The sequence below is a fragment of the Gouania willdenowi genome, chromosome 6 (assembly GCF_900634775.1).
Source record: "Gouania willdenowi chromosome 6, fGouWil2.1, whole genome shotgun sequence".
NCBI classification, from domain to species: domain Eukaryota; kingdom Metazoa; phylum Chordata; class Actinopteri; order Blenniiformes; family Gobiesocidae; genus Gouania; species Gouania willdenowi.
The window spans coordinates 7670868-7692495 of NC_041049.1; the positions used below are offsets into that span (position 1 = coordinate 7670868).

The 21628-nt window shown below is 38.4% G+C and overlaps 1 protein-coding gene and 1 long non-coding RNA gene across 5 annotated transcripts in view; one reads left to right on the top strand and one right to left on the bottom strand.

Annotated features, from left to right (window-relative positions):
- Positions 1-21628, top strand: part of anks1b (ankyrin repeat and sterile alpha motif domain containing 1B) — a 298928-nt gene that overhangs the window by 51598 nt on the left and 225702 nt on the right. For all 4 annotated transcript variants that reach the window (XM_028451136.1, XM_028451140.1, XM_028451138.1 and 1 more), the window contains exons 2-3: positions 2594-2674; positions 13004-13160. In XM_028451136.1, coding sequence (XP_028306937.1) covers positions 2594-2674; positions 13004-13160 — 238 coding nt within the window. The remainder of the gene's footprint in view (positions 1-2593; positions 2675-13003; positions 13161-21628) is intronic.
- The window catches only part of LOC114465855 (uncharacterized), a 29084-nt gene continuing 27615 nt past the window's right edge, over positions 20160-21628 (bottom strand). The window contains exon 4 of the long non-coding RNA XR_003674350.1: positions 20160-20170. This is a non-coding gene — a long non-coding RNA (uncharacterized LOC114465855). The remainder of the gene's footprint in view (positions 20171-21628) is intronic.

Sequence of the window (21628 nt, forward strand, 5' to 3'; positions counted from 1 at the left end):
ATTTTTGCGTTCACACTTTGATTCTTTTTGTCATTATGAATTTATAGAGCCAGTGTAGGTGTATTAGATTTAAATAACTTTAAAGACATTTCTCTGGCAAATTAGAAGCAAAGTTTTATTTTTCAGCTTTAGACCAATCATTTAAAGTCAGTTCATGTGATGGGATACTAATCACTTTAAAGAAAAAGTGACCAATAATTACCTTTACATGAATAAATCAAGCGTTCTTTGGTAAAATAAAACATTTGCAGTCGCTCGTTTCTATATTTAGTTGTGACTTTCGAGTCCACAACCCTAAAAATAACAAACAGTGACTTCTGCTGCCAACCAAGGTTTTGGTCTCCACAGCTTGTTGGTGTCAGGCCTGCATAGAAAGACTGATGTAAACACGTTTGTTGGTGCAGGTTTTTATGGAGTTTGTGCGACTGCAGGCATGACTGCCGTGTTTGTGTGGCATTCTGGTTTATAGAAGTAAAGAGGTTGTTGTATTTAAGAGGAAACAGAGCACTGCACCAAGGACAGAGAGTCTTTGTTTGTCATTTAATGAACATTATACATTTTGTTTTTGCAAAGATAACAGAGAATGAACAGTATTTTATCAAAGACCCGGCTGATGGATGTTTGTTGCTTTGATGCTACTTTTTTGCTGTATAATAGTAATCAATTGGACCTACAGTAAATGCTGTAGAAAAGACAATCTAATTAAAGTTTTAATTTACTCTGCCTCCAAAAGCTTGAGGCAATGGCAGTAATCTATCGCCAAATAATGACACCGTGTGAACTCTCTCGGCACAATAATTGAAAACCAATGATGCAAATGTGGTTTTACTTTTGAACACAATGAAACAAACATTTGAGTGGTTTTAAATGGCTTCAACAAGGTTCTACATACAGATTACATTTAAGATTATTATAAAAATGTGAGATCTGTGATATGGCCCCAAATACTCATGTCAGAATTTAGAATAATGATGATCAATCTGAGTTTTAATACAGGAAACAAAGGGTTTGTCTGTTTGTTGTTTTGCATTTCCTGCCTTCATGGTATGAATTTGTTTGTTTTGTGTAATTTACTTGTCATTTTCTGTAATTGTGTGTGTTATATGGAGTTGTTTTGTGTATTCTTGCTGTTGTTTTGCTTATTTATTTGCTATTTTGTGTGTCTGTATTGCCATTGTGGTTATTTTTGCTGTCATATTGTATATTTTGTGTATTTATGTTGTTATGTTTTGTATATTTTTCTGTCAATTTGTGTATTTTTGCTCTACTTTTGTATATTTTTTGTAGTTATGTATATTTTTCTGTTATTCTGTGTATTTTTGTTGTCATTTAGAATGTTTTCTGTAATTTTGTGTGTTATTTGGAGTAGTTTGGTGTATTTTTGCTGTTGTTTTGTGTATTTTTCTGATATTTTTTGTGTTTTTGTTGTCATTCTTTGCTATTTTGCAGATATTTTGTATATTTTTCTGTGTTTCTTTTGTTTTGTTTTGTGTGATGAGACATTTGTGTGTATGTATGTTATCATTTAATATATCTTTCTGTAATATGATTTAATTTGGTGCAATTTTCTGCAATTTTGTTTGTTTTTTTTCTGTCATTTTTTGTGTCATTTTTTGTGTTTGGAGTAATTTTGTGTTTTAGATAAAAGGCAAAATGTGTCTCCCGGGTCGCCAGTTACCCGTGACGTAGAGGAGGATAGTTCCGACCCCCAGGAGGAGCTCAACATAGAGCTGGTGTGGGGGTCAGTGTATCCAATCAGAATGCTCCCTGTTTGCTTTTACTTGCAGGTATAAACAAACAGACTGTGAAAAAGACCTGTGGTTAGTCTTCTAATGTTACGACCGTTGTCTCTGATAACCAAGGTCATAAAAATGTTTTGTCGTAGTAACTTCCTTCAGCCTTTCACTTCCACGCTGCTTTGCCTTTGACCAATTAGCTCTTCAGAAAAGGTTCATGTGAAAACGGGAGGTCATATAATTACAGCCTCCGGACAACTCTCTGCTGTGTGTGCGCTACAGTGTGTGTGTGTGTGTGTGTGTGTGTGAGTCCACGTGTGTTCATCACAGTGTGTTTGGCCTCCAGCTGCTTTAGAGCTGGCTGTCCTCATGAAAATCTGTGCAGTGTGTTTTTTCTTCGCCTGCTCAGCGTTTTGTGGTTACACGGTTTGACCTCATTTATTTTCATTATTTGCCACAGTGATAAATTGAGATTTAAACAGCCGTGGCCTCATAACAAGGACTTATACATCAAACTTTGGGACGCTTTGTACAATGCAGCTTTACGCTTTTGAGCCATGAAATAACTGAAGCAACAAATACCCAAAATCCCATGATACACATGAAAACAAAACAGACAGATAAAGCTCTTGGAAGAGAGTGCGTAATCCTCCTGAATATGTGCTAACGGCCCTGTTTATACAAGCTACAACTGGACTTATTTATGTTTGGCGGGCTCGATAACTGTAAAACAAGTGTCATCTATCGCTAGTCATTCAGACTGGTGGATAAAATCCTGATTTTTATGTCTTGTTTTGTAACCTCAGGCCAAAGTGTGATGGAAATAGTGTTAATTCTGCTGTGTCATCTCTCTGCAGCATGTGGAAGGGTCTGAATGTGAACTGTACGGACAGCTCAGGATACACGCCGCTACATCACGCTTCACTAAATGGACACAGGTAAGACTTTTTCTTACACTATTTACAAAAATACCTTACGTTATCTATGTATTGAGCTAAAGAGATATACATGATTGTATAAGTGGTGTGGTTGCCTTAGCAACCACTCCACTTATACGGTTCTTGCTATGCTAGCTTAGCTTTGCCTCCCTGAAACTATGCCTGTCCCGCATGTTTTAAGGTGCTTTCACACATATAGTTCGGTGGACTCGTTGCATTCCAGGCGGTGAATCTGAAACATTGTTGCATTTTAATTTGGTCCGGTCCGCTTTCACACATTCTATTTGCCAAACGCACCAAACTTTCTGAACGTCACGCTGGCGAAATGGTCGGTCGCCGATTGGACAGAATACTTCAACCTCCAATGCCATGATGATGTGGCACTGCCACAGTCGTGACATCACATCCTATATTTGGTCTTTGTTTTCCAAAGGAAATACTAAAACAAAAAAAGTCATTAATAATGATTCAAAATAAACCATAATCACCCGATATCACAACCTAGGGCTGGGCCGTATGACCTAAAATGTATATTACTGTATTTTTCAAAATTCTAACGGTTTCACGGTATATGACGGTATTTTTTTTCATGCATAATCAGGTGTTCACAGGATTTTCTACTGGTTGAGAGAGGAATTACTGCAGTAGATTGACTTAGGATGGTCTATTTTACTGTCATAATGAGTGAATATTGTAGAATAATTCCACACTAGTAGTAATACGAGTTTGCAACAGCAGCCCAATGGCTCTTTGCCACGCTAGCTTAGCTTTAGCATTAGCTTGATTTCTAGCTTTAAATGCTGCATACTCAGTGGTTTCTTATGTTGAATAAGGTAGCGTTTTGTTTGCAGCTCCACCAGGACTTATTTTGTAATACAGGAATTACAAATTGCGATCCTTTGCTCTTTTTTTGGTGTATTACTGCCGAACTGCCGACATGCTAAGTTTACCTTCCTATTTACAGTAGAAGTGCAATGTTGAAAAGGGTCCGGTCTGAAACACGTCTCAGCGTAGCGTTCCGAAAGTTGTGTAATCAAATACACCGGTACGGCGGTATATTAAAAATTCTTATCATAATGAAAATATATACCGGTATTCGGTATGAACCGGTATACCACCCAGCCCTACCACAACCTGCCCTATTGCGCTACATAAACACAGAGATGACTCCGGTCTGTCTCCACCTGTCAGCACTCAGAGCCGCCATGTCACCGGTAAATTACCAGTAAGGATGTGTAATATGAATATATAAGTAGATAAAACAGAGCAGTCAAATATGCAGCCATCGCTGATCATGTGAACAGTTTGGGAAAACGTAGATGAGTTTTTGTGTGCTGACATAGCGACTCTGAAAATGAATGGATGGATATTTGTGTGTTGCTGCTGGAGCGTTGGGTTGTGAATGTGTGTTCATGACTGTCACTGATGGAGTTGCTCCGTTACAATTGCGCTTCAATGTAAAGTCCTTTGTTTGGTCTTGGTTGCTTTCTCACATGGTTAAAGACAACACCATGCTTCACTTGAGCCGAACCGAGACCTACATTTTTAGAGGACCAGAGTTCCGAGGAAGCGAAGCATGGTGCGGAGCAAAGAGGTATGTGAGAAAGCACCTATAGATGCTTCCCTGGTCCTGTAGTAGTCCTAAAGGTAGATTCAGCTGCTTTAACTGAAAATCAAATCAAATAAAACAAAAGCATTTAGAGAGCGTAAACCTCTGCCAAGCAGCAAATGTCTTCTTTTTTTCAGACATTGGTAGTTATCTGGATCAATGATCCTGACCATGGATCCATGATCAATCATTGACACTTTAAAGACTTGGAAGAAATTCTTTAACACTCAGACATCCAATTTACAGGAAAAATAACCTGGTATGGTCCCAAAACATGTCAATGAGGTTTTAGTGTATATAGCGCAAGATTTTGAACAAGGTTATGATGCAAAATTTGACACCTTTGTTCATTTAGTACACGTGTTATACAGTCAGTCATGGGTGTTCCAGGTAAAATTATAGCTTGTAAAATGCGTGACATTGTCCCAAAACATGCATGTGAGGCATTTCTTACTTTGAACAGTCATGTTCAGGAAAAATGAATAGAATATTGAACAGATAATCCTGTTACAAATGCTCATTCACCTGAAAAGATACAGAGAATGTAGGATTGCATAAAACATTGCCTTCTTTCCGGTGATCACATTTTATCTTCAAAAGGATTCAACATAGAATCAGTAAAACATTTTTTAATACTGAGTTTAACGTGTGTTTATGGAGCGTTTTTCTGCTCAGTCTGGCTCTCATTCCTGACCTGGACCTGCTGAGAAATCCCTCACACAGACTAATATCACACTATGACGGAACAGAAGGATTAGTCTTGGGTTTTGGAAGCTTTTACTTGGATTTCCTCTTTGAGACCAACTGATAATAGAGGCAGAAACGGATCCAGCCTGAAAATGGTAAAAAAGTGGGAGTGTGAGAAGGACAACATGAAGTTTGTAAAAGAAAACTGAGAATTTAAAGAGAAACTAAACCCTCAAACCACTTTTTTTGCTATAAACAAATGTATTTGGGTACGAAGCAGTATTGTTGATATTTGTCCAACTCTTGACATTTTAGTCAAAGTATTTAAATTTGGTGTATTTTGTTGTAAAAATGTTAGAGTGACTACCCTTTGTGGGTTGAAACCTGGCTTTTACAATCAAATTCTTGCTTGAGCTGAGAATAATGGTTTGTGACATTTTGGTGCCTTCTTACGTCAGTATTGGCCCCGCCCCTTCTATAAAAACTATGACCTGTCGACTCTACAATCCGTGACAAGTCGGTTGGATTGAGAGAATTGTGAATAGAAAGGTATAGTGAGTATTGAGTAGCTCATTAGCATAGCATAGATTGGTGGGTCTCAAACGTACCCCTTTCTCTTATTTCTGAATCCAAGTACCGTATTTTTTGGACTATAAGGCGCACCAGATTACAAGGCGCACTATCATGAATGGGTCTGACTGGGTCTATTTTCATACATAAAGCGCACCGGACTATAAGGCGCACCGGTTTGTTGTTATTATTATTATTATTATTATTATTATTATTATTATTAAGACGCATTAAGCGAAACAAAATAGTCAGATAAGTCAAACTTTATTCAACTCATTAACAATAACTCTCAACATTGTTCAGGTTTAACACATAAAATACAGAACAATACACTCACTTTTTCAGTTCAGTATGTTCAGTATCACTCCACGAGGCACCTGACTACGGTAGCCCTAAAGTGCCAAAAATCCATCAAGCGGTGCAGGTTCATAGTTTACCAAAGTTGTACTAAAACATTTTGACATATTAATTTCATACATAAGGCGCACCTGATTATAAGACGCACTGTCAATTTTTGAGAAAATTAAAGGATTTTAATTGTGCCTTATAGTCCGAAAAATACAGTACCCCCTTTTTCCAACTACATTTTGTTCAGATGAACAAAACACTGTAGAGCATAATGATGGAATTAATGAGTGATAACTAACATTTTATAGAATGTTATTTGGTAAATAAGTGGAAGGAATGCATAAATCTCCTGGATGTATATAATATTTGTAATAGTTTTTCCCTGGTGTGAGATCAAGACTGACCCTTGTAGTTTAATTTCATTTTCTAATCAAGATCATTCCCAACATCATTATTATAATTGTCATTTTTAACTCAAAATAAACATTACGAAACCCCATATTTTCCACTCTCTCAAGTACCTCCTGTCGTGCCATCGCGTACCTCTAGGGCAGGGGTGTCAAACTCATTTTAGTTCAGGGGCCAAATACGACAAGTTTGATCTCAAGTTGGCCAAAGAGTTGGGGAATCGAATAATTTCAACATGAGTGCTACTTTACATGTCCATATATAAATTATATAAAAGTACATAGAATATAAGGCACTGACAATATCCAAACAGTAGGTGACAGGTAGTGACTATATTTATTTAATCTGGGGAAATTCTGTCAAATAATTTGAGGATTGAGCAGGTATTTGGAAAAATGAGGTTTCTTTCAACAATTTGTGAGTAAAAAACGACTTATATCGTGTTATATAAACATGGGAAACCGTGAACCCCTCCAAATATTGTAGAGTTTCATTGGAATTTGTGACAAATTCAGTCAAACTCCACTTGAATAATTGTAAAGTTCTACTTCAAATTCAATCTGCTGAAATATTATGTTTTCCTTTTAAAGTGTATAATTTTGCAAGGATGCCAATATTTTTGTTTGGATGTGATACAGTAATTTCAAAATTTCTTTCAATATTTCTGCTTAATTTCATTAGGCATTAAACATTTTACGTGTCTTTGCAACCCTACTGAGATATCTACAACAAATGAATTTGGTACTTCATGTTTTCGCAGCCATTTTTACTTTCCCTTGTGATCTGGATGTTTTAAAGAGCCGGATTTGGTCCCCGGGCCTTGAGTTCGACATGTGCCCTAGGGGAACGCGTACCACCATTTTAAAAAGATTGGTATTGATTGTTCTATGAAGATTTGACAGTATAGACTGTGTGTGTTTTAACTGCTCCATAATCAAGACATTATTTTAAAAAATGTATTTCCAGCCTATCGAAGGATGTTCTGGTTTTAGTGGGAAAGATGAAACCCTCATCGAGCCCTGTGGACATTGTTCCTACTCCTCTGTTCTTAAATGTTTTTGATGTTGTCGGTCCTTGGGTGGTAAAATTGATAAACCTTTCATGTCAATCTGGCTCAGTCCCCAGCTAGTTTTAAACATGCTGTGGTGAATCCCATTCCGAAAAAGCCTCATCTTCATCCCTGGGAGCCTATAAGTTACAGGCCCATATTTAAACTTCCCTTCTTGTCAAAAACCATGGAAAATTTGGGAGCTAAGCAGCTAACGGGAACAGCATGATTTTTATGATAATTACCTGTACTGTATCAATCTGGCTTTAGGTAATTCCACTCCACTGAAACTGCTCTTGTGACGTGATGATGGCCGCTGACTCTGGTCGCTACACAGTTTTGGTTTCACTAGATTTGACGTCTGCCCTTGACACTGTAGATCACGGTGTTCTGATTGATCGACTCAAATCTGAGATGGGGTTTTCTGAGACTGTTCTCCAGTGGTTTACTTCAGATATAAATGGAAGAACTTTTAATGTTGCTATTAATGATGTAATGTCTAATGTGTCACCCTGTCATGTGGAGTTGCCCAGGGCTCTGTTCTGGGGCCTGTTCTGGTTTTATTGTACCTGGTGCCTCTTGGTCGGGTGATCCGTGGTTTTGAAAATGTATCGTATTATTTCTATGCAGATGATATTCAGTTGTACTGCTCCTTCATTGACTCAGAGTTTCACTTTTATCTGAGTTCTTGGATTGTGTATCTTCTCTCAAAAAGTGGTTGTCATCGAATTATCTTCAGATAAATTCCAACAGAACGGAAACTCTGATCATTGCTCCCGATAAAAAAGATCCCCCTGGTTTAGAACTCCCTTGGTTCCCTGGGCTCGTCTGTGAAAACCAGCCTCGGAAACCTTGGGGTTGTGTTTGATCAGTCCATGTCTTTGGAGGGTCACTGCTGTCAACTGACCAAAAACTGTTTTATCTCTAAAAGTGAGAAATTTCTTGTCAAAATCAGATCTCGAAATGATGATCCATACGTTCATATCATCTCACATTGATTATTGTAATTCTGTTTTCACTTGTTTCAACAAGTCGACTATGAACAGACTTCAGATCGTACAGAATGCTGCTGCCTTACTTTTGACTGGTGCACCCAGAACAGCCCACATTACCCCCATTCTATCTAGTCTTCATTGGCTTCCAGTCAAATTTTGCATAGAGTTTAGAATTTTAGTCCTGACTTTCCGTGCGTTGCATGGTCACGCCCCTTAGTATATCACTGACGTGTTGTGCCCCTACACTTCAGGGCGCACCTTTCGGTCTTCAGGCCAGGGTCTCCTAAAGATCCCTAAAGCCCAGGCTGTGGCCCCCAGACTATGGAATGACCTTCACCAGTCCCTCCGGGAGCTTGACTGTGTGGACTCTTAAAGGGGACATATCATGGTTTTAAATCCTTCCTTTTTACATATAAATCATACAGTTGTGGTCTATATAAAGTGGAACTGCAATGCTTGGGTCTGAATTCCTCATTATTATAGCCCCACAGGCCCCTTTTCTACCCCTTTTCTGATGTGCTTCTGAGAGCAACTCGTTTTGGTGCAGTCTCTTTAAATGCAAATGAGACACTCCATACCCCGCCCCCTCTTCAGGTGACGCTCGGTTCAACTCCACCCTGCTCGGCCATTTTTGTAGTTTGATAGAAGAGATACGGCTATGTAGCGGCGCATAAACTTTTTATTCAGACGTTATTTACAAAATGTCAACAACAGAAGACTTGTCCATCCAGCTTTACATGTTCGAGCCAGAGTCGGACCCGGCGGAGCGAGATGAAAATGAAGATGATGAACCTGCAGAACCCTAACAAGTGAGCTAACACAAGTACCGAGCTAACGCTAGCGCCAAGCTAACGTCACGAAATGCATTTTAATACAGTCTTTTCAAAGACAAAAACGGCAAAATGAATTGACTAATGAAAACTTTAGACTTAAATTAAATCACGTGGGCCATATCATCAAGGATCTAAAACGAGCACACAGCGTCTGAAGACGGTGCAACTGCTAATGCTAACAAAACAATGACAGGGACGTCTTATCATCACACTTTTTAGTGTTATTTACAGCTTACCGAAGTGCTCTGTTCGTCATCACCAAAGCTAGAAGGAATTGAACCCTCAATCAGACAAAGTGCAGAAGCAGTCATCCTTGAAGTGCTTCGCGCACACAAAAATGACCTTACCCACAGATGTGGGTACATTTCTGTGAAAAATAAAACTCAACCAGGCACATTGAAAAGGTTCTGATGCTGGGAGACGTTGTAATGAAGCGTGTGGGTTTCTACATCCAACAACCGAACATTTTGACTTATCCTCTCGTAACTTCGGCATCCTTCAGCTTGGACTACAAAATAAAAGCGAGAAATAAAAATGGCGGATTGCTCGAAGTGTTGGACCTGGAGTTGATGTACTAATTTGGCAGTTTCGCTGCAAATACTGTGATGTAATAGTTCAAAAAACGTAATAGAGAATAGAAAAATCGAAACAGATTGAAAAATATGAGCAAAACAGAATATAAAGATATCTACGGAGCACCTGAAGAGACTTATTTGATTTTTCCTGTACTTCTAAGCACTCTAAATATACAACAATATGCATTTAAGGGCTAAAAAAAAGTGGATTTAGCATGATATGTCCCCTTTAAGAAACATTTGAAGACTTTGCTTTTCAGAAAAGCTTTTGGTTAAATGATTTTTTTTTAACTTTTTGTATTGTTTCTATGATGCTGCTCCTGTTGTTGTAGATTCACCTTTGTTTTGTTATCTTTTTATTATGTTGCTCCTGTTGTTTTAATTTCTCCTCTGTTCTGTATTTTATCTGCGAAAAGCGCTTTATAAATAAAAATGTACTTACTTACGTCAGCCGAAACCTCAGGGTTTAGTTACTTTTTGAATAGTGGAGTAATTTTTAATCCCATTAAAATGCAGTTCTAAAAAGACACAATCCACAAAAGTTCTAAAATTCTATTCTGACCACATCCTCTGAAAATAAAATAAGTAAATAAAAAATATCCGTCAATCAATATTGTTTTTTTCTGCTGCCGTTTCCAATTCAACTAAAGCTCTTTATCTTTCCTCCAACTTTAGCTGATATTGCTCCTCTAAAAAACACTTAAGTTGACATTAAGTAACAGCTAAATGGATCCATTAGTCAAAGATTTGTCACTTATGTATAACGTGCTCCCATTAGGCAGTAAAAGCATCATTTCAAACCTGTAGTATTTGTTGCTGTGCACATTTTGCATTTGTTGATTTGTTTATTTTGCAGCTGCAGGGCAATGAATGGATTATTGTAGCAGGGGGATTGAGCTTTAAACGACGCTGACTCAGTGAAAGTGTAAAAAGGATTTAAAAAAAGCAAACACACACACACACACACACACACACACACACACACACACACACACACACACACACACACACTTGTTCCCTCCACTTGTTCAATGAGGCCGTCCAATTAACCCTGCAAAGGATTGGACCTGGCATTTGTAATGAAGAACGCTATTGGCTGTAACTGTTTGCTACACAGAGATGTGAGAGGAAGTTGTGACTCACCAATTACTGAGGAAGTCTAACTATTGATTTGGTTCAAGTTTTCTCTTTTAAGCAAGTGTGTTTTGAACTCAGACACCAAAGATCATGTTAACACAGGCTTTAAAGAACTCCTAACACATGGTCATTGTTAACATGATATCAGAGAGTTTCCCATTTCACACAGAAGAAGACAGATTCCAGATTGTATATCACTCCCTCATCTGTGTGTATCTGAGCTATAGTGAGTGACTGCTTTGCAAAAGTTTACCTTAAAGGTGCAGCCCGTCACTTTAAGATCCCTCCCTCCCCCTCCCTTCATGCTGCTCTCTTGCCCCGCCTCCAAAGTCCCTCCCTCAGAGGAGCTAACAAGCTAACGTTGGCCTGACAGCAACATCACAGTAATATAACATGCACTGTTAAAAGCATATTACTGCAGTGCTTCTCTCTTAATGTGCACACACCAATCTATCAGCAGCAGCAGCAGCACAGTGTCACTCACAGCAGCCCACACGGAGGCTGCAGTAAGAGCAGCGTGCACACGAACAAACAACACATGCACTACAGAGTTCTAGTGTAACAATTACAAATCAAATTACCTTTCAAGCAGAAAAGTCGCCAATTCCATCTTCAACTCCTCCAGACCATACACTGTAAAAAAGGCGGCGCTCCAGGCACTACCTTGCTATGAGCATTGCTGTGTTTGGTGCCACAGCAGAAAGAGGCGGGGGCTGTGAGCAACAGCTGTCAGACAGTCCATCAAACACAATCTTGACTCTGATTGGTTCTTTTTGCTCGGTCGCAGTACAATCTGCCAAAGGCAGCAGGAGCAGCAGGCAGGACTCAATGAGTCTGTGTTTTCACACAAACTACTAGTTTCATGTAAGGCTGTCTTTACATAGTGACAGCTTTAGCAAATATGACAAAAAGTCACTTTTATAAGAGTTACGGACAGCACCTTTAAATGGATCCTCCACTGTTTTTACAAATGTGGCATAAAATCTTTGAAATCTACTTATGATAAGTTCTATGCCCAACAAAATTATTATTTTGCACCATATTCGGTTTATTAACTTTTACAAATGGGACTACTTTACCGTCTTAAACCCTGTGCTCCGCCACCTTTAAATCACGTGTTTGATGATGTCACATGGCCTCACTGCCTGTAAACATCTCATTGTTTCCTATTAGAGTGAAACATTCAGCCTGCTTTTTAGATCATTCTTCTGTCTTCAACAGTCCGTGATTACTTGCTTAACTTCAGCCATCAGAGCATCAGCCGTGCAATGATTAATTGCAGGAGTTAAGGCCCCTTAGTAGAGCTCTTCTTCTCTGCTTCATTGTCTACTACAAAACCACAGAGTTGGAAGTGTCGCCTCCTGGGGTCACAGATTTCTTTTTTATCCTCTTTCGGTAAACAAAAGAGGGTTACATCAGCATCTTTAACTTTTACTGATTATTTACAGCAACCAAAAGCAGCACGAGTTGGCATTTTGACCGAAAAAGCTGCTAAATGATATAAAGCAGGGGTTCTCAACTGGTCTCACCCTGGAACCCACATTTTGCCACGCTCATTAAATCACGACCCACTTCTTTTTTTCAGATTTCAACCGACCAAATTTAGTTTTAAGAAATAGCTTTTGAAAACACATATATAATCTTTTTTTAAACATAAATTTATATATTTTCCTATGCAGCATGCATTTCACGATTGTCAAAAGAAAAGTACAGGTCCCTGACCCACTTTTGGGTCCCGACCCACCTGATTTAGTGCAACCAGAAGCAGCAAAAATCAGGATTTTGACCGAAAAAGTTGATTAAATGATCTAAAAAGATGGCTGAATGCTTCATTCCAATAGGAAACAATGGGATGTTTACAGGCAGTGGGGCCGTGTGATGTCATCAATCGTGTAATTTCAAGATTGTGGAACACAGGCTCTAAAACTGGCCCATTTTTAAAAGCTAATAAAACAAATATGGTGCATAATAATGCATTTTTTTTATAGCATAGATCTTCTAATAAGTACATTTCAAAGATTTTAGGCTTCGATTTTTTTTGTAAAGGATGATTAATAATGTAGATTTCAACAACGTCTTCACTCCGTCTGATTTAAACTCGTCTGTGTTTCTCTCTCAGGGAAGTGGTGTTGAAGTTGCTCCAGTTTGAAGCGTCCACACTAGTGGCGGACAGTAAGGGCTGTTTTCCTCTGCATCTCGCTGCCTGGAAGGGAGACGTGGACATCGTTCGAATCCTGATCCGTCAAGGACCTTCACACTGTCGCGTCAACCAGCAGGTACCAGCCTCCACAAAAGCACAAATCACATGTTGATTTCCCAGCTTTGTAGAACAACACTGGATATGCTGCGTATGTGGAATACACAGATAATGTATTGTGCTGTAAGCCTTTGTGGGATTGTGTAGTATTTATTTGCTATTTTGAGATTTTTTTGCCTAACTTATTTATTCCATCAAGGTTATGTTTTTGCCGGCGTCATTTTATTTATCTATATTCGAATCAGGATAAGGAACAATCGATTAGGATTTAGGGATGATCAGGATCAATAGAAATCAATAAATCCATATGTTCAGCTCTTTTAGCTGGTTCCACAACAGCTCCTGCTGGTGGTTTTGTGCATTACACGCTCCAGTCATAAGGTTACTTAAAATAATTCTGTTTCACTTTCTGTTTTGAGCATAATACAGCACAGCCATGTGCTAGATTTATTTCTTTCAAGGCAAGGCAAATTTATTTGTAAAGCGCATTTCATACACAAGGCAATTCTATAGAAGCCTGTTTCCGAAATAAATAAAAAAAATCACTATGGAAAGTCATAATTATGAGTCAGTAAAGTCATAATTATGAGATACAAACTGAGCATTTGCAACAGTCTACCGACACTGACTGTTAACATTCTTAATTACATTTTGAATGATAATTTATTCAAAACACATTATTACGTCTTTATTGCAAAATGATTCTGTCACATTGTGTATGTTTCTTTACAAATTTACATTAAAGATCATTTATGACTTTGCTAACTCATAATTATGACTTTCTTTCTCATAATAATGACTTTACTAACTCATAATTAAGACTTTCCATGGTGATTTTTATTTTCTTTTAGTGGCGGAAACGGGCTTCCATGTGTGCTTTACATGATTAAAACATTGAACAGAAAACATCAAACAGTTAAGATCAGCAGTAAAAACATTATAGCAACAATAACATGAGTAAAAATGTCCCCCATAATTCTAAGCCTTTAGAGTGTGAATGATCATAGTACCAGGGAGATTTGGTGCTTGGTGTAGGTTTGCATTAGTGCTCTTAAATCATCATTTTGAAATATAATATTAATATTTACAATATTAATTAATTATTATAATTTAAGTTGAGTTAGGTGTTCAATTTCAAAATGGCCAAAAACGACTCCAGCACTTTAGTTTTGACTTGATGAATACATTTTTTTATTTCTTCTGCTTTAGAATGTGGATTTAAAAGCTTCTTTGATAACTTTATGTCTTTGTTCCACTGCAGTTTGATGGATGTCTATGCGATATTCAACATCCATCTGCGATCGGATTGGGTCGCTCCTGATTCTTTTAAGTGTCAGAAGTGGCTTTGTTGAGCTGATTCTCAGCTTATGAACATAAATCATTTGCTCTTTGGTGAAGTGATGGGTTTATTTCTCTGGGCGTGTAAACCAGTGCAGCCTCAGGTCGTCTCCTTTTCCTGCTCCTGTCCAGCAGCGCCGGTGCTTTGCCGCTCTGATGTTTCTCTGTCAGCCTGGTGAGCGTTTGAGCTCTGGGAGCGTTTCAGCGTGCCGTCGCTGTCATTCCTTATCAGCAGAAATGACCTTCTTCTCCCGCCTCACTCGTTTTCTCTCTGCCTCCGCTCGCAGCATATTGATGATGCTCGCTCACCGACGAGCAAATGAGAAGTCGAGCTTCATTATGAACGTTGGCTGAAATGTTATGGAGCTACATTTTTATTTAATTTTTTATGTCCCTACTCCTGATGGCAGTGTGATAATGGACCCTGGGGCTACTGGAGCGTTATTTACCCTGCCTAATAAGCACATTCTCCTCTGTCACTATTAAGCAAATGGTTTCCCTGTGCGAGTAGTTAGGCCTTAATTGTTTGCTGTGATAAATGAGGCTCCTTGGCCCTGAAATCAAGAGGTTTGTCAGCAACTGAATGCAAGTCATTTATTTATTTATTTTTTTAAGCTCATCGATGAAATGTTGATGACAAGCATTCTACATTATTGTGCTCTCTCCTTTGAATTCCTACGTATTAAAGAATGTGCATACATCATTTATATACATCCTAAATATATAATATCGCAAAAAGAGCACAAACTTTCGTCAAGCGCCAAATATCATTTTTGCCAGATATTGGCAGTTATCTGGATCAATGATCCTGATCATGGTACAATAATCATTTCACTCTTTAAAAGCTTGGAACAAATGTCTATCCCCATTAAAGGGATCCTCCACTGTTTTTACAAATGTGGCCGAAAACCTTTGAAATGTACTGATTAGAAGATTTATGCCTAACAAAATACATTATTTTGCACCATATTTGTTTTATTAACTTTTAAAAATGAGACAACCATTTTTAAGCCTGTGTTCCGCCATCTTGAAATCACGTGATTGATGATGTCACAAGGCCTCATTTGCCTGTAAACAACCCATTGTTTCCTATTGGAGTGAAGCATTCAGCCTTGCTTTTTAGATCATTCAGCAGCTTTTTGGTCAAAATGTCAATTTTTGCTGCTCTTTGGTTTACGGAAAGAAGATAAAAACAGCTGTGACCCAAAAAATAATCTATGACCTATGGCAGTTTCAACTCTGCGGTTTGGTAGTTGACAATGAAGCAGAGAAGAAGAGCTCAGTGCGCGGCTGACACAAAAAATTATATCCTCAGGGTTTGCGCATCTTCAACAGTCCATGAATATTTTTTGGATCACAACTGTTTCTATCCTCTTTTGGTAAACTGAAGAGGTTTACATCGACATCTTTAACTTTTCCTGATTATTTAAAGCAACCAAAAGCAGCAGAAATTGTCATTTTGACCAAAAAAGCTGCTAAATGATCTAAAAAGCAGGCTGAATGTTTCACTCCAATAGAAAAAATTTGGGATGTTTACAGGCAAATTGGGCCTTGTGACATCATCAATCACGTGATTTCAAGATGGCGGAACACAGGCTTAAAAATGGTAGTCTCATTTTTAAAAGTTAATAAAACAACTATGGTGCAAAATAATGTATTTTGTTAGGCATAAATCTTCTAATCAGTAAAATGGTAAAGATTAAGTCCCATTTTTTTAAATGAATAAATAATACATTTTGTTAGGCATAGATTTTTTTCCTTTTTTAGAAGAATTGCGATTAAATGCACAATCCAAATCCAATCTGGATGAAACTTGGTGGGATAATCGAGAAACCAACTTGACATAAATGAGTCAAATTTCATAAAGATTGGTGAATTACAAACAGTTATGAATTTTGGAAATTTCACCAATTGTTTTTTTTTTTTATTGTTCAGTAATAAAATCCAAAGTAGAGAAAATCAACGACGGGTCTCACTTTCAGACAAAAGGTCCAAAATAGTGACACAAGCTTGAAGTAGGAGGCCGGAGGGAGCAGTGATAGGTGGGACATTTATGTATTCCCTGGAGTAAAGCAAGGATGACTCGGGGTTAGTGGAAGTTATTAGTTGGCAGTAAATCAGTTCCAGCTCAGCGTTTATAGTCTAATTGGTCCCAGTAGTTCTCACTTGCAGCTGTTTGTGTTTATTACAGCAGTTTGTGCGTGTGCGCAGCGATGATTATGCATTCTGTGTTGGTGTGTGTGTGTGTGTGTGACGGAGAGACAGTGATTGATAGTGAAAGACTGCTTGTTTACTCAAAGCTTGCTCTCTGCTTGTGAGGCCAAATCCATGTTTTGAAGACTGACAGACTGACACTTTGATTGTTATCTCTCTTTCAAACTCTGATTGAGGAACTGCAGGCCCTGAAGCAAAGATAAACCCATTGTTGGTTCAAAGATGATACTGTTTTATTTTGTTTTCAAGAAAATCAAAGAAAAACTTTTTATTTAATTTGTCTTCAAAGAAGTAAACATTTACTTTATGATTCAGAAGTTGTAAGAATTTCCTTAAAGAAGCACCCAAACCTAAAAAAATTTAGTTTTGACCTGAAAAAAACCGAATTTCAGCTTTTTCAGTTGTAATTCAAACCGAACAGAGCAAACTAGGGTTTGTGCTAGATTTGGTGAAGCTTTTATAGCTAGGTGAGTGACACTAGAAATAAAATGGACATCACATCTACAGTATCTGACTTTGTTATATAGCTCGCAAAGGGAGTTAAAGAAGAACCATCGTTTGGGGATAAAACCAGGCTAAATGCATTCATTGATTAATATCCTACATGATCAATATTGTCTTCTGATTGTTGGTTGGTTCACCAGCGTTTATTTATTCATTTGCTTGTCTATTAGCAAGATTATGTCAAAAGAAAGACATTTTAACCACAGATGACCGTAAGTCATGAAATTTTAATCCAGGTGAGATGAGGCAAAATGGCTCCTTTGAGAGTACAGGTTGCAGACCCCTGGTCTAAACTGAAGTCACATGTTCTAAACTCTTAACACAGTCTGCAAAACGGAATTCCATGTGGACTAAACTGAATCACTTTTCAATGCTTTCACACAAAATGCATTCAGTGACCACAGTCACCAAAGTCTTTTCTCAGTCGATGTAGATGTTTTGCCCTCTCCAAGTGCTCCTGTTTGGTCAGATTTTTCTTTAATAGTCTTATGGAGACTCCCGCCACCCTGAAATTGGACAATGCGGGTCTGAAAATGGATGGATCAATGGAGTCTTATGGAGACTTGCCCAAATGAAATAATGTCACATTTTAGCACATTTTAAAACTTTGTAATTGTAATTTATTGTGAACCAAACAAATGAACTCTGTTCCCAATCAAAGATTTCTAATACAGTTTACATGGCATGTCAAATAGAAACAGATTTAAAGCCAATTTTGGGTTTTCTTCTTGAGTTCTCTTGGATTCGCCTCATGTGCAGAGGAACAAGCTGAGTGGCTGGATTCTTCACCTGTGCTCACACTGAGCAGCTTCTCATTAAATAAGCAAAGGAAGCTCATTAACACAGAACAAGCAGAAAGAAACCCAAGGACAGGGAATTATAATAGTGTGTGTGTGTGTGTGTGTGTGTGTGTGCATGTGTGTGTGTGCCCAGCAAAGGACACCCTGAGTAGTCTGATAGACTCTAATGAAGGTGAATCCTGTTTAAAAAAGGTTTTAAGCCTTTGAATATTTCATGGTTTTTTTTCGTTCATTATTTACTTTCTGTTTGTCCCTTGGTGAGGTGAAGTTTAAATGTGGTTCATAGATGTTGTTAGGAGGCTACAACTCAAATAATCTACGGAAGACATGAGTGGCCTAGGGCTGGGTGGTATGACCAACAGTAGATTGACTTAGGATGGTTTATTTTACTGTCATAATGAGTGAATATTGTAGAATAATTCTACGCTAGTAGTAATACAAGTTTGCAACAGCAGCCCAATGGCTAGCTTAGCTTTAGCATTAGCTTGATTTCTAGCTTTAAATGCTGCATACTCAGTGGTTTCTTATGGTGAATAAGGTAGCGTTTTGTTTGCAGCTCCACCAGGACTTATTTCAAATTTGTTTGTTTAGTACACTAGAGATTAAGGCACCTCTTTTATGCGGAAAAATAACGTATAAATGTGTGATATTGAACCAAACCATACAAGCGAGACATTTCTGTGTCATAGTGGGACCTGAATTTAAATAATACTAATTAAAAAAAACGGTTTAGATTGCTTTTTCCTTTTCAGAACATGAATTCCACATTTTCCTCCTGTTTTTTTGTGATCATGGAAAGTCGGTGAACTGTTCTTATGTTTTGAGCCTCCAGTGTCCAAAAACAACATGTCCATTAGTTTTTCATATCAGGCCGAGCTGCATGGGGACACATTTTGGGTCGGACCGTGTTAAAGCGAGGAACAGATGGCTGCTGATGTTGAGCAGATGTTTGGATTGTATGTGTGGGAACCGGCTTCACTTCTCTGGGCTTCTTCTTCTTCTGCTTGGGACCCCCGGAGCTATTGGTTCAAGAGTCACTGTTTGTGTAGGAGTGAATGTGAGCGGGTGACTGGCTATGTCAAGTATGCAGCAGATAGATTACAGGAATGTTGACTTTTCCAAAGGAATGGAAGGTTTCTTGCTTCCCATTTAGCTCGCGTTCCTTTCCTCTTCCTCTGATTCCAGTCTCACTTTATTCTCCCTGAGGAGGTCGGCATCATTTAGAAGCAAGGCCTTCTGGGAGCCTAAATACTGTGTGAACTAAGCCAGAGGTAAAAGGTCACGAGGTCGCAAGGCTGTTGCGTATTTCCACCGTATTCCTTACCGTTTCCATTGCACTGTAATTCAACGCCCAATCATGTCCACATGTGGCTACCACATAGCAAACTGAAACCACGTGCGTCATGGTGATGGTCATGTGGACATAGAACACACACACAGGAGAAGCCCACCCTGGGAAAATCCTCGCATCCCAGGAAAGCCACAGCAGATGATCTGTTTCACAAAGAATGCTGACTCGGGTCTTTTCCACTGTTTGATGCTCCGTCTGCAGCGAGATCCCAAATTAAAGTTATGCCAAAATGTGACTCATCTCTTCATGAATCAAAATGAATTACAGCCCAGAGTGATGATCGTCTCTGAGGACGTTCATTGACACGGTTTATGAAGTGATGATAATCTAAATCTAATAATGGTTTGTGTATTGATTGATTGAAACAAGCTTTATCTTTAGCTCGTTAGCTTTGCATTTAGACCAGGTATTTAAACTGTCATAAATAATGAATATTATAAACTCCACAATGAAAGCCTTGAAGTAATCCGGGTTTAGTGACCCGGATCAGAAAACGTGAGTATATCCAATTAAGAGATCAATTATTGATTGATTTATGGAATTATGAGAGGGGAAATATGTGTCATTTAATCCACAAAAGTCAAACAAAGTCATTGGTCTGATCCAGAGGAGGGCTTTAAAAACTCTAAAATAACAGATACTATTTATTCAGTAAAGTTCTATACTCTCTGATACTGTAGACTTTAGTGATATTTCATGTCTCTAGGGATAAAAATGTCAAAAATTCCTCATAGGAATAAAATCTGCTGCTATTGTATTGATGAGAGTAGAAATATATCTTTTATTCTGTAATTTGTAACAGACGGCCTGTTCTGTTCTCTTCTGTCCACATATATAACCTGTATAACAGTATAACTGATCCCCAAACATCAGTTATATTGTATTCCTCAAATGACAAAAGGTGTAGGAAATTGTCAGGATTATTGTTGATGTGCATAGACGTTTCTGGCTATAGGCGGATATGCAGTTGCATTAGCCATTAGGGGGCCTTATCCGAGGGGAATTAAACTTTCCCATCTTTATCCCTTCTTATATTAGGGGTGTAAAATCAATAAAGGTGTATTCTATTCTATTCTATTCTATTCTAAAACTAATTTTAGTTCAGGGGCCAAGTAATTGCCAGTTTTATGTTAAGTTGGCCGTAGATTCGAGAAAAACATGTAGTTTTAACATTAATGTGCCCAAGTTTGCAATAAGCGACAGATATATCAGCACCCGCAGGATCTTCACTTTAAATGTCCTTGATTTTGTGATCAATCTTTATTTAATTTGAGGAAATTCTGTGGATTAATTTAAAGAAAATGGCAGAATTTTAGAAAAAATTCTTCCAATTGTTTTTGAAACAATTTGAAAAAACGACTGCCACCATGTGATCAAAGCATGGGGAAACTGTGAGCACCTGCAAATATTGTGGCGTTTATTTCAATTTGAGTATTTGAAGGGACTGAGATATATACAGCTGAATTATTTGGTAATTTACACAATGATTCGTGTTTTCAGTTCCTGGTAATAAGAGAAAGGAGGGAGCACATGTCCTCCTACATTTGTCATTTTTACTTTGTCCTGCGGGCTGAATTAATCTGAACGGCCAGATTAACTATGGCTCTTGTTTTTGAGGCATAATCAGTTTAAAAACATGGGATTCCAAAGTCACACAGTGTTTGATGTCAGCTGTCGGCATTATGGGAATGATTGACAGGTATCTGTCATGCTGCAGCTCATGGACCAGTTAACGGATCTTATCTTGTAGCTACGCTAACTGAGGCTGAAGTCTTTCCTTTTGTCCACAACATTCTCTCACTTTGGTAAATGGTAAATGGACTTGATTTTATATAGCGCTTTATCACCACACTGAAGCAGTCTCAAAGTGCTTTACATATCAGCTCATTCACCCAATCACTCTCACATTCACACACCAGTGGGACAGGACTGCCATGCAAGGCGCTAGTCGACCACTGGGAGCAACTTAGGGTTCAGTGTCTTGCCCAAGGACACTTCGACACATAGTCAGGTACTGGGATCGAACCCCCAACCTCTCGATCAGAAGACGACCCACTACCACCTGAGCCACGGTCGCCCACGGTTACCTTCTATCCTTGCTTCTGACTGCTTAAAGCTTTTTTCTTGTGCACTTTTAGTTGGACATTCTCACACTTTCATGGTCTGTCTTTCTCTTTGTTGCTGGAGCTGCATGTGCAATTTGTATTCATGTGGTTTTCAACACTTGCTGAGTCGTGTGCAGCTCCAGCAGAGCTGAAGGAGTGACTCAGTGTTGGTTTG